At 45.4% G+C, this 18,766-nt stretch overlaps 1 protein-coding gene across 1 annotated transcript; it reads left to right on the top strand.

Moving 5' to 3' along the window:
* Positions 1-14,376: 14,376 nt before the first annotated feature.
* On the top strand, positions 14,377-17,925 carry HTR1B (5-hydroxytryptamine receptor 1B). The gene is made up of 2 exons (XM_032104863.1): positions 14,377-15,879; positions 16,789-17,925. The coding sequence occupies exon 1, from the start codon at positions 14,684-14,686 to the stop codon at positions 15,815-15,817; it is 1,134 nt and encodes a 377-aa protein (XP_031960754.1). The 5' UTR covers positions 14,377-14,683; the 3' UTR covers positions 15,818-15,879; positions 16,789-17,925.
* The last annotated feature ends 841 nt before the right edge of the window (positions 17,926-18,766 follow it).

Raw genomic sequence — 18,766 nt, 5'->3', positions numbered from 1 at the left:
ATATGTCTTTTCAATTTTCCTTGTTTCCTAATCAATTACTTTGGCATCTTTTCCCCACTTCAAAATGAATACATTTCACCATTCATTAACACCGTGTTGAATAGCAGTGCTTCCTTTTGTAACAAATCAGCATTACTGTAGTGTGCAATGTGGGTTGTCTCATTTACATTAGGATTCTTTATATCATTCTGACAAGAGAGACATTTTTATAGGGAAAATCTAATGTATGCCACAAATATTTGGTTGCAAAGGCAACTAGACTAAGGCAGCCCCCCTGGTTTTTGCTGCTGCAGAAGAGACTCTGACATGCAGCACCAAGTCCTGTGTCCTGCCCCAGCACAGATGGTAACAGCATTCATTAGCACAGATCAGGCTCTCCACATGTACTGCTGCCTGAATGTTGACCCCACATTCCTCTTATTAGAGAGAGATTGTGAGTCTTTTGTTCTCACTAATGAGGAGCAAGACAGGGTGAACAGGTTTGGGACTTCGCTGAGACTCCCACACCACAAAAATGCATTTTGCACCCTACAGTCACATCACCCATCAGAGAGGTGGTTATCAGACAGAAGCTGAACTCAAATGTTACTTCAAGCTAATTTCCAAGCTTCCCAAAGTCCCGAATTTCTGACTTGTCTGCAACAAATGAAGCAATTCTTTACTTCATCACTCTCATTATTCCAAACCCACTTCTGCTGAAGTGGCCAGGTATCCTTTAAACCCAATATAAATCTCATACTATAAACCTCTTAATTTAACATTCCTCATGGCTATTTGAGGAACAAATAAATATCCTTCTGCTTTTCAGAAAAATGCCTCTGCAATTAAACCTTTTATTAAATCCTTAGATTAGTAAGAGCTGTACTGTCATATGAATGGTCTATCAGCATAAAAAGACACGGAGTATTCCTGGTAAATGAAAATTCTTATGAAAATCATAGGATCCATGGGGCTTGCCTAGTACAAAATGAATCTTTATCAAATGGTATTGGATAATTAATAGAACAACAATAACAGTAATAGAATTGTAACATTTGCTTTCATACATGCTAAGGCAAAACTTTTCCTTGATCAATAATCTAAGCAGATTGGGTTTAGTCCATCAATTTTACTTTCCAGAACATTGTATCCCTCCTGCAACCACACTTGAATGGGTGAAAAGCTTGCTGTTTCCATTCATGCTGTCTGTTAATGTTTTGTGCTGGGCTCTTCCACGTTCCTGGCAATCCATCATATTTCTTACTTCGTTAGTCCAATCCCTATTTTCTCTAATTCCTGTGATTTTACAGTAATTCATTCTGAAAGCCAAACAACACACCGCCAAAATCAGGTCACCCTCACCCTTAGTTTGTTAACATATGGTGTGGGCCAGTGGCATGACAAAGCAGGATACAAACTCTGCTGGGATTTTAATACAAATGGTGATTGTCCCTGCTCCCATTTACATACAATACTTAAAAGGACAAGTCTATGTCTTCACTGCCTTGATAACTAAAGCTACCTTTCCAAAATTCAGTCATCACTATTTATTAATCCCTCGTGGCTATGTCCAGAAATCCTGCTGCATTAATGCAAAGAAGCATAGAAATGCTGGCAGGAGTAGGATCCTCTGGAAGTCATCCAGCCTGACATCCTCTGGGGAGCACAGCGGTGCCAGCGCTGGATCAGGTCAGCCTGTGGCTTTGCCTTGCCAATGCAGCAAAGGAGATGCAGCTTCCATTTGAAATTGTCCCCTACCTTGCTTCCATGGATTAGTTTATAAAATGATAGAGTACATCTGCAATTTACTAGTGACCAGCTAGGCTATATATGCATATTTTAAAATAAATTATGCAGCTCTGATTTTATGTGAGTTCTTATACTAACCATCATGATCATGAACAACAGATTTTTCCCTTCCTTTTTTTGACTGCCTTTCACATATATTTATATATCTCACACATATATTTTTACATATTTTATCAGATATATAATTTTATTATATATAATTATATATGTGTATACCATATATCTGATATCTATCTGTATCTGTCAGTCTTCTTACACTAACTTCAAGTTATATAAGAGAAACAGCTCAGGAGAATGGTGTAGGAAGAACTAATGGGACTGAGAAGTCAAATATCAGAAAATAGAGGCATGAGAGTAGAAAGACTTGAAGACAGCAAGTCTTTTCAACCAGTAGGAACAGGTTAAGAATGAATCTTGACTGCAGGCTGTCTGATTGCAGGCTATCAACAACTACACTGGCACAAGTCACTCGATACCAAGTACTCTTAAATTTAGCAGACGGAAGCATGGAAAGACCAACTGAAAGCATAGAAATTCATGCTCAAAAAGATGGAAATTTTTACCAGAGGAAGCATTTTACCTGTGGAATAGACTAAAAAGGGACCTGGAAGAATGAACTGGGATGGGTCAGAATGTGTGACCTACTGAAGACCTCTCTTGTGTCCCTGAGGATTTTTCTGCTTTTTCTCCTGCTATCTCAGATGGGCTGATAAAATGTATTGCTTGCCTTCCTCCTCTATGGCCTGATTCTTGCTCCAGTCACAAATTCTTGAGTCAGAGTTGGTAAAATTGTGTGGCCTGTGGTCACGATAGAGATCCCTAACACTTCTTGGGTCTTTAAAAACCTGTTACTTTTTTCTGCCTGCAATAGGTAGATGCTCAAATTCTTCAGCAAGTTTCAAATATTCAAAAAATGCTACCCAGGACGTAAGTAGTGTGGGTGGAATTTAATTGTAAATGTACATAGTTACATTGCTTAAATGACAGTGGTGTTTAGTCCTTATTTTGTCAAAATTTGTTTTTGATCCCTGAGATCATTTGCTGTTAATTTTCTGTATTTTCACATTTCTGGCGTTTAGAGTAGCACACACAGACTTTTCCTACAGAGACACATCTATTTGCAAATCACCTTCATCTGAATATTGTATAATTTAGTGAAGCTACTGCTTGTATAAGCTACTATTATCAAGATGCAAGGACTGAAATTATCTAAAACTGTTCAATAAATATCCTCTATTTTCTCTATTGCTTTCCTTCATCTGGCTGTGCCCACCAAGTGTTCTTAAAATTACAAAAAGTAAAACTGTGCCCTTTAGCTTCACATATATCCTGATATAGAGACTTTGACAAAAGAGTGTTAGAACCATTTCATCAAGTCCTCCTGTCTCAAGGTCATATTAAACATGCTTGTGACTAGACATCCAAGTAACTTGTTTCTTCATTTCTCTGGTTTTTCGTAAATCTGATTGGCAATCAATAAGAAATTGCTGATATATCAGGGAATGTCAGAGGGGTTGAAAATAGTTAAGTTAGACTCTATGATCTTAACAGCCTTTTCCAGCCCAAATGATCCTTGATAAGCAGCAGTCTGACCCTTCTAAATGAAAGGAGAATTGAGTACAGAAAATGGAGTGAGGTACTGAGAAGACAGCAGATGATTTTAAAGTATGCTTAAAATCTCCAAAACAAGCTTAATGCACTCCCTTCCTTAAGGAAAGGAGGATATCTAAACATGCTCTAATAATTTCCATGAAAGAAATCCAAGAAAGGGAGTGCACACAACCATCAGCTTCCAGGAATAGCTTTCCTCATACTGTTTCATCCAGATAATATTATGCTGTCAACAACTGACTGACCCACGTTTCATGGCTCCTCAAAGGATGGTGTCTCAGAAGACTTTGTGTACTTACTGGCAATCAAAATGTCAAAGACTGAACAATGCTACCAAAATGCTGCTTTTTGAGAAGGGAACTACTGAACTCTTGCAGGTCTGTCTGAGAACATGAAACTAAAAATTCTTTTTCTCAGGAATTTACAAAGTGTAAATGTAAATGTGAGATGTAGGAAGTGGGAGCACTGCTGAGGTTTTATCAGATTCATATTCAGAATCATGTAAAAGAGCAATCTACATTACTGGGTTTGTCACCACTGGTCCAAAGGTCATTGATAGGGCAGCACAGAAGAAGACAGGAGTAAATTAACTCCTAATGTTACATATAGTACTAAGCCAATAAGAAAGTCTGCTAAGGCAAGAAATGTACCCCAATAAAAGACATTTCCAACAATAAATGCCACAATTTTCACCACAGCCAAAGGAGAGAGGAAGAGGCCTGGAAAGTTACTGATAATAGAAGTCCTGTCTGCAACGACCAGGTGCCTAAAGTTTTATATTAAGTGTATGCATGTTAGGCAGAGGTTAGGTAGATTCACTTAAGATGAAACCCTCAATTCTTATAATCAAACTTTAAGCAAGATATCATCCTTTGGGGAGATTTTGTAGAACTTAGTCTTTTAGGGCAGATAAGAAGCAGATGCAGAAGGGAAAGAGTAATCATGTTCTCTACTTCTCCAAACTCAGTCTTTAAGAACATAATTTCTAGCAGGTTTGGGGGTTTTTCCCCTTTTATCTCTATAGCTCAGAACTCAGAGCTGAAATGGAAGCAAACAACCAGGTGCTCATTACATTTTAATAGTCTACTCTTTTGTTTATTTCTGGCTACTTGCATAAGGGAAATAAGGGACATTCCTTATCTTTTAAATATAACAAAAGATATAGCAAAACTGTTTTCTCAAACAGAAAAGAAGGAACTTTTATATTTTGTAGGTTCTGGTTGATCTTATTTTGAACTTTCCACTGGGCTGATCATGTCAGTTTATGTGGATCAGTCATTTGTTGCTGTATTTGGTTTGCTTGACAAGGCTTTGGTAGCGGGGGGCTTCTGTGAGAAGCTGAGAGAAGCTTATCCTGTGTCCAGCAGAGCCAGTTCCAGCTGGCTCCAAGACAGACCTGCTGCTGGCTGAGGCCGAGCCCATCAGTGATGGTGGTAGCACTGCTGGGATAACATATCTAATAGGGAGGAAAAGCCCTGTGTATCTGCAACTGTAGCAGAAGAGCGGAGTGAGAGAATGTGTGAAACAACTCTACATTAAGCAATGTCAGTGAAGGTGGAGGGGGTGGAGGTGCTCCAGGTGCCAGAGCAGAGACTACACCCCATGGAAGTCCAGACTGGAGCAAATATCCACCTGCAGCCCTTGGAGGACCCCACACTGGAGCAGATGGATGCAGCTGAAGGAGGCAGGGACTCCAGCGGAAGCCTGTGCTGGAGCCAGCTCCTGGATGAACCCATGGACCCATGGAGAGGAGTCTATGCTGGAGCAGGTTTTGCCGCCAGGACTTGTGACCCTGTGAGGGATCCATGCTTGAGCAGGGTGTGCCTGAAGGACTGCACCCTGTGGAAGGGATCCATGCTGGAGCAGTTTGTGAAAAGTTGCAGCCCATAGGAAGGACTCACATTGAAGTTCACAGAGCACTGTCTCCCATGGGAGGGACGCCACGCTGAGTGGGGGAAGAGTGTGAGTTCTCCCCGAGGAGGAAGCAGCAGCAGAGGCAATGTGTGATGAACAGACCGCCAACCTCATTCCCCATCCCCCTGAGTTGCCTAGGGGGAGGAGGCAGAGAAATCAAAAGTGAAGTTGAGCCCAGGAAGAAGGGAGGGGTGGTGGGGAGGTTTTTGAAATTTGGGTTTATTTCTCATTACCCTACTCTGATTTGATTAGCAATAAATTAAACTAATTTCCCCAAGTTGACTCTGCTTTGCCCATGACAGTAACTGCTTGAGTGATCTCTCCCTGCCCTTATCTCAACCCACAAGCCTTTCATTATATTTTCTCTCCCCTGCCCAGCTTGGATCTTGACAGCAATTTCTGAACAGTACAGATGAAAAACAACACAGGAGAAGACGTTGTTAATAGCTACTATTGACAGAGAGTTTATACCAAGCCACTCAAGGTGTAGAATCAGGACCCTCAAAGCTATTTTCATAGTAGCAAATACAGTGTCTCTGCTCAAAAGAATTGCAGTCTAAGATTAGCACTAGCAGAGGCACACAGGTGGGAAAACATCAGCAAACAAAATACTATCAGGAAGAATAATAGGTAGCAGTCATAGTTTAATCAACAGCCTGACTCTTGTAAAATATATTTTGTTGGCATCACAGCAAGGGAGGATTTTTATCCTTTATAATGAGGATATCTGTACCTACTACAGGAAACTTATTTCAAGCCTGGGAAGGCAGGAAGATGTCTGACTGAAATCGAATAATACTCTGGGAGAGGCCAGCATCAGAGGCTAGTGGGAGGCAATAATTAACCTGAATATGTGATGAGAAGTAGATGAATTACCAAAGGCTTTGAAAGTCATGTAAAGAAAATTTGCTCGTTAGTGAGGTTTTAATGGAGGAATAAGATAAGCAAAAGGATGCACAAAGAAGGGATGAAGAGAGAAGAGGGTCATGGCCACAACATTTGTGTGGTAGCATTTAGGTAGGTATAATGAAACTTTCAAGATCAGGAAAACACAGCTGAAACATTACAGAAACCAGGTTGGAAGTTTTAGCAACTAAACCTCCCTAGCTTCAATCTGCTCTTAAGGGGTAACTTGGGCAATGAGATAACTTCACCTGAGTATCTTCTGGACTCTTAGATGGGGTTTATGGTTTTGGAGTGTAGAAAGCCCCTACGATTTAGGGCTCTGTTTTAAACATGACAGAGGCTGTGGGTCTTGAGGGGACATGCAAGGATATTCTTCCTCCCTCCTCCTTTGCAAGGACAGTAGTGGGAGCAGAGTGAGGGAACAGGTCAGGCTCCCATGCAGATGTGTGCCAAGCTGAAGGAGCAAGACATGGACAAGGCGGTAAAGCAGATTGGAAATGAGGGGGAGAAAGTTCGTCACTAGGATGAAAAGTCATGAACTTTAATGGGGATGTGGGGACAGATCTGGGCCAAGTCCAAAAATGTTTGAGAGTAATAAGAAAACCAAGAAAAACCCAGAGTGAGCGGCAGATCGCCTTTTTTTTTTTTTTCTCTCTTTAATAATAGATGCATATTTTAATAGTTCATAAGAAGAAGATTCCTTAGGTTTGGAAGCCTTGGTTTGCTCTTAAAGAGGTGAACTGTGCACCCGATGTGTACTTTTGCAGAGCTCCTAGAGTGTAGAGATGGAACCATGGAGAGTAAGAACTGGGGAAGGGACATAGCAAGGTTTGCCCAAGGAAAGAAGGAGAAACCCATGAAATTCACAACTGGAATTTAAAAGCTACAAAATAAAATTATCTGATTCTGCTTCCACAAACACAGACATGATCACCTGGCAAAAGTCCATGTCTCAATTTTTTTAGTCCACTAATCTTTTAAAGGCTACATCCAGAACCCAAGGTGTTTTTCAGATCACCTCAAAACCTTGTTATGGGCATGTTCTACCTGAGATCTGAATCCTTCAAGACTGACTTCCTCCTGTAAAGAGAAGTAAAACATACCCTTCTAAATAGAGACCACATTTATCTTTTACAGTTAAGTATTCCCTTCCCCAATAATGACCTTAAACATGAGACATGAAGACATGCACTTTTAGAGCTTCTATTAGGAAGGTTAGTTAAACAATCTTTGGGTAATGAAAAGATTGGGAAATAAGAAAAGAAATATGAAAAGATTAACAATTGGGACAATGCTGATCTGGGCTGCTGATCTGGCTCTGTAGTTCTACTTGGTTACTGTAAGAAAAGCCAGATGAGACACATTCTACTTCCAAGAAGTGGGATGCATGACTGACACTAACCGTGCTGTAATTACACCTCCCCTGATGAGGAAGAATTTTAGAGTCTTTGCCAGGAGTCCAAGAGACGAACGGACGGACCTTCAGCCTTCTCTGCTTTCAGATAGTTGTTGATTAAGTCTTATCAGAGAAATAGGGCCACTTAACATGACCCAGACATAGCACAGAGCAGAGAATGCAGGAGAATGCCCCGTTATCAAGATTTACACAGTCTTTTAAAGGTAAATTAACCAATGGTCATTAAAAAGTACATTAGTTTTACTTTTCCACCAATGTATAAGAAATCATCTAGTCACGTAGACAGGAAGTGCGGAATTCTTTATCCAGTCATTCCAAACTACTTCTACTGCAGAATATGAAGTAGTAGAAGAAGAAGAAGAAGGTCTGGAGAACAACAACAATCCTCCACTTTAAAGTTTTTTGCTTTTATCTATTTACTATATTAACAAACCCAAATCCTCTAAATTTTTCTTCCTGTGACAATCTTACATAATATTCTATCACCTAGTTCACACCAGTGTAGATTCTAATTCTTCCCAGAGGGTAGGCAATTTTCTCCAAGGACAAAGGTCAAAAACGGTGTTGTCCAGGGGGGTAGAACCCTTTAAAACAGGAAGAGAAATATTCTCTGCACTCTGGGCTCCTACACGACTGCCTTGTGTTTGGCAGAAGCCTCAAGCGACACAATTTTATTTACCTATCTCTTCTGGGCCTTTGTTTTCTTCCCCAAATACCTACCTATAGAGCACCGCTGGATACTGATGGCCTTTGCTGGTTTGATTATCTTTTAGTAGATTCACTTGTGGATTTCACATTTTGCAACATGTAGACCAAGAGTTTCATAACAGCCTCTCTCCAAGATCAGATTATGTTGGATTTAAGGGGTTTACAGAAACTGTCTTCTGTCGCCAGAACGAAATCTTCCACTGTGCTCTACCTTGCAAAGTGCTGCTAAGAATAACTGTACATACCCTGAATCTCTTAAGGACCTCTTGACCTTGCAAAGTTCTGATATTTGGATGATGCTATGATCATTCACTACTCCTTTAGTCTTGCTACACTAATCTGCTGATGAAAGTAGGCCTACAAGACTTTTGTGGCCTTCAAAACTGCTTCTGTTCCTGAATTTCAGCATGTTGTAAGAAGCATCCCTCTCTAAGCCTCTCGGTAAGCAGAACAGACAACTAAATTTTGCAATTAAGTCTCATACTGCAAAAGAAACTGTCAACTAGTAAATATCCTAAAAGGACTCAAATTAATGGATGATGCATTTTATTAAATTAGCAGCCCAAATCTGCATGCCAGCAAAAGCTCCTAGCTTCTGATTACCTCCGGGAACAAAGACTAGAGCACGCTTATAAATAGTGGCAGTGGGCTTAGCATATGTTACCTTCTTTCCTAGATAAATATTAATTATCCATGCAGAAGAACCAGATCTCTAATAGGAAGAAATCTTTGTGGCTTCCCTTAGATCAATGGTGACATGATGATTTCGCTAGGAAAATATTTGATTCTCGATTTTCAGCAGTTTTACTTCTTTGCAGTGATTCACTGCATTGCACAAGTTTACATCAAGCTTTATGCATTAGTGGCTTGTTGCTTTAAAATGTGTGCAGACTTTTTTTTAAACACAAAATTCAGTGTTTCATTTCTGAAAACCTGGTATTTTGGGACCCCTTTAAAATCAACTCTGGATCCTGAAAGGAGACCTTTAGAGATTCCATTCTCTAAATCAGACAAAAAGATTTGAACATACTGAAGTGGGACACTGCTTTAAAACTGATATAGGTCCATATCTGAAAGTGAAGAATTTATCTTCTGCCAGTTCTGAGCAGACGAGATGAGACCTTTTTTCATTTGAATCCCTACTAAGTCTAAATGCATTCATTGTCCTTTGCCTTCATGCTGAACAGGTGCTAAAGGTTATGCCATTGACTTTTATTCCTAGACAGCTGTACCTTTATGTCATAATGTCATGGCTATTTTCTACAGATCGTTCCCCAATGGGTAGGCATGTATTTTATAGCAGGTTATAATCCACACATATTATAGCAGGTAGGTTAAAATCCCTTCAGGTATATAACTTCCAGCCTGAACTGGAAGGATGATCACTGAGCCAGATCCTCTGGCACCAAAACAGGCATTTGCACTGATTTTAGTGAGGCTCCAGGAGCCTCAAATGGAAACCACAGCCCTTTTCACACAAGCAGTCAATTCTTCTGATTTGTAACAAAGCAGGAGAATTATGGCCAGCGTGGAAGGAGAGGAGACAAGGCAGGATTGAAGTGGTTTCCTGTGGAGTATCTCCAGGAACATTGTTAAAAATCAAATTCCTTGTAGATGAATGAGGAGCAGACACCAACCTCGACTTCCACCAACCTCAACACCACCACAACCGAAATGTGTCAGGATCAGTGCAGTGAGTGGAGATTAACTGCTAGAGCCACTGTAAGGGAGAACTGGAGGGTTTTTTTTTGCTTGACCTCAGTTGCCTACTCAGGGTAATTGAATACTCTTCGGAGGGTATCTGAGTGTATTTTTCAGCAACTGTCCCTGACCAGTATGGGTTGAGAAACTCAGTGTGTATTTGTGCCTTCTGAGCCCATGTGCTTGTTTCTCTGTCTGGGTCCTTAGAGTAAAAATCAAAACTAGGCCCAGCTGTTCCTTATAATTAAATATCAGTAACTCAAGCTGGGTGATTTTATTTTGACTAGTGACTTAAAAGTGATGACATTTAAATGGCCTTAGCTGTATTTCAAAGTTAACATTGAGAAACTTCACACAGACATTAGTGTTATTTGTCTGTTGGCAAACTCAACAAAATACCACTGTGTTGATTTACATAGCGAAGGTTATCTTTGCTAACAGAAGGACTCAGAATTTCATTATTTAAAACATGAGTATGAATCTCATCACAGTACAGGAGGCTACAGATGCCATTACACACGGCTTACCACCTGAGTCGAGAGCAGAGGTGAAGTTTATATTGTGCACTGAGCCCCGTGTTCAAATATACCTAAAAGATCCAAAAGCCAAAACCCACACAACATTATGTGTGGCCAAGAGAGATCTGACTGTACAATGAGGACTTTTCCTTTCTATACTTAGGTTTGTTTCTATGTGTCTGTCTTCCCTCTCTAATTTATTTATAAGATATTTACGCCATACATGGGCAGTCTGTGAAGCAATAAACCAATAATAGGTTCAGTTTTCATTGCAGTTTCTATATTTGGGTATTTTAGTACATCGAAATCTGGATATAAGAAGTATCAACAGTCTTATGCCAGCAGAAAGAAATTAATTTTATGCCTGCCTCTGCACAGAAGCCAAAAGCTTCAGGAAATAAGATCTCTTCTCATAAGCATCTTTTCAGATCCAGTTAGGAGAGGAGAAAATAAACAATGAAATGCAAGCTTCTGGGCAACAGCACAGCAGTGAAATATGATCCTTCATGTGATAATACATATGATTCACAATACGTGTCTGACTGGCACTCCAAGACTCCAGTACTTATTGGTGATCTAGGAAGAATCCAGTGCTTTCATCAAGCCTTGGCCTTTGGGAGTCCAGTTGTGACAGGGGTCTATGTACAGCCTGGCAGTGCAGAGAGGAAGAGCAGTCTTTTAGAACCTGAGCATCCCTTGTTGTGACACAAATCCTTGGAACCAGCATGCACAGCCTAAAGCAAGCAGCAGTTCCAGTGCCTGGGTGGGGACACGTTTTCTGCCCGCTCCTCCAGCAGTGATGGCAGCACCATGACATGAAGCACTCTTAGGAAGCTGGCTTTATTTTCTTCCTGCAGCTGTTCAAAACCCAAGCCTGAGGCCCTGGAGAGATGCGTGGGGAATGCTTACTGAACCTGCCCAGGAAGACCAGGTGGTCCTTATAGGAAGTCAGGTGAGGTCACCACAGCTAGACCTGTCATGTGCTGGGTGAACATTTTGCTGACCACTCACAGCAGTGCTACAGAACTGAGTGGGAAACCAGCGAGCACAATGGAAGAAAACAAATGAGGGAGGAAAAAATCATCTTCTTGGCAAGACAAAGAGGGAAGCAATGAATGATGATTACTGATGAATAATGACTCAGAATTAATGGAGAAGGGCAACAGCAAAAGCTGTGCACTGAACACAAATATTTTAGAATGAGGATAAACAGTGACATTAGTAGGGTGGCCATAATTCACATAATTCACATAATAATTGTCTACACTGCACCCCATCGCTGCTAGCAGTGGCTAGGGCTAGAACATTGCCCTTGGAAGCTCTATAATTTTATCAGAAGAGCCTTTGCACAAGAGGCAAACTGTTCCAAAACTGAATGAAGGGCTAGGTTTTCCTCTTGTTATTATTGGTGTTTTAAATTTAAATCCCTCTCAGATACATAGCCCTATTTGGGAAGAATGTTGAGCTACAGAGGCTTGAGGGCAGTCGCCAACTTAAGCACAACTAAATTAAGCCAGAAATGTTGAGCAGAAGCAAAAGCAATATCACAGTGTATTAGAAGCCAGGATTATGAAATCTCTGCCTATCAAAGAGATCAGAAGAATGCAGACAGCTCTGTATTATTATATTTAATGCAGTAAAGTTTAGAGGCTCTAACCAATTACCAGGCATGGAAAGGAGGTGGTGCCTGCTTGAACACAAGGAGGCACCACAAAATAAAAACAGACCAAACCCTATCCCCATGCCCTCTCGGGAAAACAGAAAGGCTTATTGACATTTTATCTTCCTGTCAGTTCAGTGAATGTAAGCAAACCTTGACTGCCACACTTTCTTTAATCCTACATCACTTCTTGAGAGAGTCTAACTAAAGATCTGGGACAGAGTTTACAAAATCTCAAGCACCACCACTGTTTTGTTTTTTTTTTTTCTCTCAGGAGATCTGTGGGTCTTAGCACATCTCAAGATCAGGGCACCTTGCCCTGTGCTGAAGCAGGGAGGAAGGGGCTGTCCGTGCAGGGCTCTGGCTTTCCCACACTGCTGCGCAGCCCTGGCTCTTCTTCAGTTCAATGCTTCTCTTCCTAGAGTTTCCTAACCCCTCTGGGCCACAATGGGTCCCCTCCAGCCTCCTCTTGTGGTACTTCCTTGATCTGCATCCTCTCAGGTGAGCCAGTCCCTCTGGTTCAAGGGTGACCAACAGGGCGCAGAGGTTTCTCACCCTGCCCATAAGCTCGATGTCCCAGGCAGAACACTGCAGTGCCCATAGCTGTGTGGTGCTGAGTGTAGCCCAGAAAGGACGGAACCACAGGGAAACTGTTTGCTTTTCCACCACAGAGGAAACCAGCCAGGAGGAGATATCCAAGAGGGAAGTCCTTAGAGTTTACAGGGAACTCAGGCATATAGCAGCACGTGGAGATGTGCACAAACATGCTTGCAGACTGAAAACGCTTTTTTCCTCAACTGAATTTCTCGTGGTATCTTCGGGAGATTTAATCGGGCTGGAGCACAGACATCTCACCGAGCTTGGAATTATCCTGACCCAGCAAAAAGCAAGCTCGCACTTCCCTTTGTGTGCAAAACTTTCCTGCGGCTGCTGAGAACAAACGCTGGCAGGAGCTGCGGGACCTGGACAAATGTGTGCTCCCGCTGCTCCTGTCCCCGCCTGCCGAGCGCCGGAGGAGCCCGTGGGGCACATCAGGGCTGCTCAGCCGCGGGCGTGCCTCTCCAAGCACATCAGAAAAATAAAGGAAAATATATAAAAAGAAGAGGGATATGATAAGAAAGCCTGAGCCCAGAAGACACGGGATTACTAGAACTGTAAAACAGGCGATGTGATGCGGTGGGCCGCGCACCCCTGCTGCAGCGGGGCTCGCTGCGCTGCGTAGCCCCTCGCCCGGCGGTCAGGGCGGATGGCCCGAGATGCCTGCCCGCTCTGGCTGCGCCCCTGTCGCGCATCGTCTTGGTCACCCCGGTCTTTCCCGCACGGCCAGTACCGGCACCGAGCGGCACTTGTAATGCCGCCGAGGGACGTGGCGGCGGGCAGTACACCCCGGCCACGCCGGGCTCCTTGGGGAGCCTGGCATCGCCCAGCCCCACGGCGTAGCGGGCACGGTGCGAGATAGGATGAGAAAACCGGCAGGACCAAGGAACACCTGCATCCGCCCGTGCCGTGGCATCCCTCGTCGGGCTGGAAGGGGAGGGGCTGCTCCCCGCCTGGGCGGGGGGCGAGCTCGGGCTCCTCCCGACGCCTGCAGGGGCAGGGGCGGGGGGAGGGCGGTGGGGCGGTGCGCGGGGCCGGAGCGCGCCGAACCCCCCCCGTCGGACGGCTCGTGGGTGCGGGAGGGAGGGCCGAGGGAGGCGGCGGCGGCTCCTCCTCCGCGGGCAGGCGGGCGGGCAACCCGCCCGAGAGCGGCACCGGTTGCTCGGTGCCGGCGGAGCCGCGCCGCGCCGCCCGCTATATAAGGGGCGGCGGCTGCTCGCCGCTCACTCGCACCGGTCCCTGCCCGCGGCTGCCGGCGCTGGGCGGAGGCCGGGCCCCGACAGCATGGCCCGCGGCCGGGCGCAATGGGAGGTGGTCTCCCCCCCTGCCTTCCGCGGACCCTCCTCCTCCTTCTGCACCCGCGGCGGCGGCTGCTGCAAACTTGCTGCGGCGGGCTGCGTGTGAAGGCACGGCCCGGCGGGGCGGCTCCGCTGCCCTCGCAGCCCCCGCCGTCGCGCCCGCAGCCGGGGGGGCGAGGCCGCCGCCCGCGGGCATGCGGCGCTGCCACCGCGCCCGTCGAGACACGGTGTGGAGCCGCGGGCGGCCGGGCTGCGCTTAGGGGCGGCCGGGGCGGGAGCCCCATGTCCGGGGCTCGCCGCGCTCCGCGGGCAGGCGGCGGGGCGATGAGCTGCCGGGGCGAGCGGGCGCGCCTGGCCCCCGCTTTGCCCTGCTCCCTCGCCTGTGGGGAGTGAGGCTCCGCGGAGCCCGCTCGGAGCTCCCGGAAGGGCGGGCAGGCGGGCGGGAGGTGGTGCCGGCGCGGCGATGCTGCAGCCCTCCCCCGGCGCCGACGGGGTCCTGCCGGGGTAGCGGCCCCGCCGTGCCGCGCCGAGCCCCGCCGTCTGCGGGGGCGGCGGCCGCGGAGGGATGGAGCCGGCCGGCCCCTGCCGGGCGCAGTTGGGCTCCGCCAACGACTCTTACCGAAACTGTAGCGCCGAGGAAGTGATTTACCAAGATGCCACCCCCCTCTCCGGGAAGATCGTGCTCGCCGTCGTCCTGGCGCTGGTCACCCTGGCCACGGTGCTTTCCAACGCCTTTGTCATCGCCACGGTCTACCAGACGAGGAAACTCCACACGCCGGCCAACTATCTGATCGCCTCGTTGGCCGTCACCGACCTTCTCGTCTCCATCCTTGTCATGCCCATCAGCACCATGTACACTGTGACCGGCAAGTGGACGCTGGGTCAGATCGTCTGCGATATCTGGCTGTCCTCGGACATCACCTGTTGCACGGCGTCCATCCTGCACCTCTGTCTCATCGCCCTGGACCGCTACTGGGCGATCACCGACGCCGTCGAGTACTCCACAAAACGGACTCCCAAGCGGGCAGCGGGCATGATCGCACTGGTATGGATCTTCTCCATCTGCATCTCCATGCCCCCTTTGTTTTGGCGGCAGGCGAAGGCCGAGGAAGCATCTCGCTGTGTGGTGAACACGGACCACGTCCTGTATACCGTGTACTCCACAGTAGGAGCCTTCTACTTCCCCACGCTGCTGCTGATAGCCCTCTACGGGAGGATCTACGTGGAAGCCAGGTCGCGGATTTTGAAGCAGACGCCAAAGAAAGCAGGTAAAAGACTAACGCGGGCACAGTTAATTACGGACTCCCCCGGGTCGACCTCTTCCGTCACGTCCATAAACTCCAAGGCTCCCGAGGGATCCAGCGAAACGGGCTCGCCCGTGTACATGAACCAGGTGAAGGTGAAGGTCTCGGACGCCCTGCTGGAGAAAAAGAAGCTGACGGCCGCTAGAGAGCGGAAAGCTACAAAGACTTTAGGGATTATTTTAGGAGCCTTCATCGTGTGTTGGCTGCCCTTTTTCATCATCAGCCTGGTATTGCCTATTTGCAAGGACGCTTGCTGGTTCCACATGGCCATCTTTGACTTTTTCACGTGGCTTGGATATCTCAACTCCCTCATCAACCCCGTCATCTATACTATGTCTAACGAAGACTTCAAACAAGCTTTCCACAAACTCATACGTTTCCGATGCACAGGCTGAAATGTTGAATGCGATGTGTTCCCCGGGGCAGTCCCCATGCACGCCCGCGCCCGGCGCCACAGGTAGGTCCGCGCACCCCGCCCTGCCCGGAGAGCCGCGGTACTCGGGGCGCGACGGGCCGGGGAGAGGCGGGGGATCGGAAATGGGGCCGGGGGGGAGGCGAGCCCACAAACAGCTGGTGTTCAGACCCTTCGCAAGTGGCGGCGAGCACTGGGGATGCTCCACGCTTCTGACATTTCACGGTGTGTGTGCGCGCGTCGTGTGTCCCGTCCGTCTCTCCCCCCCCCCCCCACCCCCCCTCCTCCCAGCTCGCGGGGAGTGACTCACGGCAATCTGCTTTTTATTCCACCGATTAAACCAACCTGCCGCCATTTCGTATTAAAATACCCGTGTTTCGGCCAATTAGTGCTAAACGACACTTGCTTTCCAAGCCCGCAGCCGAGCTCCCCGGAGAGCGCCGGGGCCGGGCCGGTCCCCCCGCCCGCGGCGGCTTCCCCGGTGCCTCCTCCCGGCCCCCGCTGGCAGCTGCAGGCACCGCTGGGCAGCTGGGCGTACAGCCCCCTTGGAAGGGAGTCGATGCAACCCCAGTACCAGTGGCATTTTGTGTTTTGGTTTTGGTTGTTTGGTTTTTTTTTGCGAGGAAGGGAGGTAGGACAGGCCCCAGATGAAGGCTGCTGACAAAGTCCAGCCCTACTTCTTTCTGGCCTTCTCACGGCGCCGGCTCTCCTGCGGGAGCGGAGCCGGCTGCGAGCAGGCGTCTCGAGGGGAAAGCTGCCCTTTAGCCACCGTGGGAGACTCGACACCTTGGTGTGTCGTCTCTTCACACGCGGAAGCGCTTTGCCTTTCCGCGCTTCTTGACAGCAGTGGCTGCCAGCTCATCGCTGAACTCAGCGCCACGTTCTGCAGAATGCATTCATGCCTTTATTGTGATACTTTAATAATTCTGCCAATCTTTTGCTTTTTGTCTGCAGAATCAAGTTGCTATTGTAAAGACCCACTGCTTGAAACTTCCCCAAGCCCAGTTGCCAGACTCATGATGCTGCAAAAACGTCAATACATTCTGCCACCAAACTGCTCAGCTCTGCGTTTCAGTGTAATGACTCTGGCAGAGATGCTGTTCCAATAGGCACGCAGATCAGTTGCAAAAAAAAAAAGAGGGCAGCCTCGAATCAAGGTCTATAATTCATCTGGAATGAAGAAAAAAAGTTTGAGAGTAAACTCCATTTATTTTGCAGGCTTAACTTCTTAATTTGTTCTCTGGCCGGTTGTAGGGGTGTGCACAAGAGCACAGTTGTCTCTGTCTATGTTGGTAGCATAGTTGTACTTCTGCACACCTGTAATTTCTTTCTTTCAGTGGAAAGAGTTGCTCCCTTCACTCATAAGGCCAAGAGGAGAAAAAAAATCATGTTTAAAATAGGAGCATCGCAGTAAATTCTGTAAATGACTTCTCCAGCTGAACATCCGTGAGAAGTGACAGTGTGCGAAAGTTTTATATTTGTATTTCAAAACAATGCAAATGCTCTAGAAACAAGAGTTGTAGACCTGTTCAACTGCACTGCATATCTGTAGTCTGTCCTCATAGTTGCCTTTAGAAAGTAAATACTTCTTGCTTTTACTCCATAAGGGCAGAAATCAAGAAGTCCAATGACCTTTTCCATAAACCAGCTGGGAATAGAAGTAGCAGTTTGATGTTGTAACCATGTTTTCCATTTTGTGTCAGTTGCACACCCTTACCGCATGAACCACTGCGAAATTTAGAATTCTCTAAGTACTTAACATTATTTAGTGTATTTTGTAAAGAAGTGAAGCAGTTCGCTCTTTCAGAAGAGCTATTTCACCTGCAAAATAAATACCCATGAATCATGAATTAACTGATGTTAGTGAAATTTCTTGCCTCCCTACTTCCCCCCTATGTTTTTTTAGTTTCTTCTTGTTTTGTTTTGTTTTTTTCTCTTTTTTTCTCCTGGTTGGACCTTAAGACAGGTCTACGCGTGTTCAGCAGAGTTTCAGGATATGGTCCACCTGCTGTGATAGAACTGCATTGATTGTTCCTCTTATGTGTAAATGAAAATGAGTATAAACAATAAAACGCTTGACTGTGTTCTCAAGAGTGGTAACAATTTTGTGACTGAAAGGAGTATTTATTGGTTTACCTGCTTTCTCAGTATTGACTTTTTAGGTAACACTGATTTGATGAGTCACTCAAGAAAGCACTTAATGAAGGTTGAAATTACAAGGTTCAATTGGTTGTTAGTTTTTAAACAGTCAGCTTTACTTTCATTGTAGCTAGTTCTGGTAGTCATAATTCTTACTATTTTCATGTAATGTCAGAATAGATGTTTAGAGTTTTTCCCAAATATTTTTATTACTTCTTTAAAAGCAAACAAAACTTACTTTAGCATTTAGTAGACACTGTAATCAATGTTCTTTTAAGGATGCGTGTAGGTATTCTAGATGGGGACTGTTAAAAGACTGGAAAAATCTTACATGATTTATCTCTCTGCTCTTCTTCAGAGTTATTCAAGTAATAAGGACTTGCTTACTTAACTGGATGGTAAAGAAAGTACGTGACCCTCTGTGCTTCTGCTGCTCATAGGCAGACGTCTGTAAGATACAAATTAAAGCAGTGGAAAATAAACGTATTCAGTAATTCGAAGAAATCCAAAAGAATTGCCTTAAAGTTCCATACCTCTCAAAAAGAGAACTGCTATACTATGCTTCTAGAAAATACCCTCTTAAATTATTACAGACAAATGTGATAAGAGGAATTTTCTAAAGTTTTATCTTACTTGATTAAAATGCCTACAATAATTTTAAATGTAAGGGTTTTTTTGCATAGAGGGTGTGGATAAAAAGCGAGGAAGATAACATAAAACAATGCTTAACCAATTCTGATTTGTCATTTTCTGATCTTGTAGAATGAATTTTGTTTACCTCAAATTCTTTCTT

Source organism: Corvus moneduloides, chromosome 3 (assembly GCF_009650955.1).
Source record: "Corvus moneduloides isolate bCorMon1 chromosome 3, bCorMon1.pri, whole genome shotgun sequence".
NCBI classification, from domain to species: domain Eukaryota; kingdom Metazoa; phylum Chordata; class Aves; order Passeriformes; family Corvidae; genus Corvus; species Corvus moneduloides.
The sequence above is the reverse complement of the archived record's forward strand: the minus strand, read 5'-3'. Positions and strand labels throughout refer to the sequence as shown.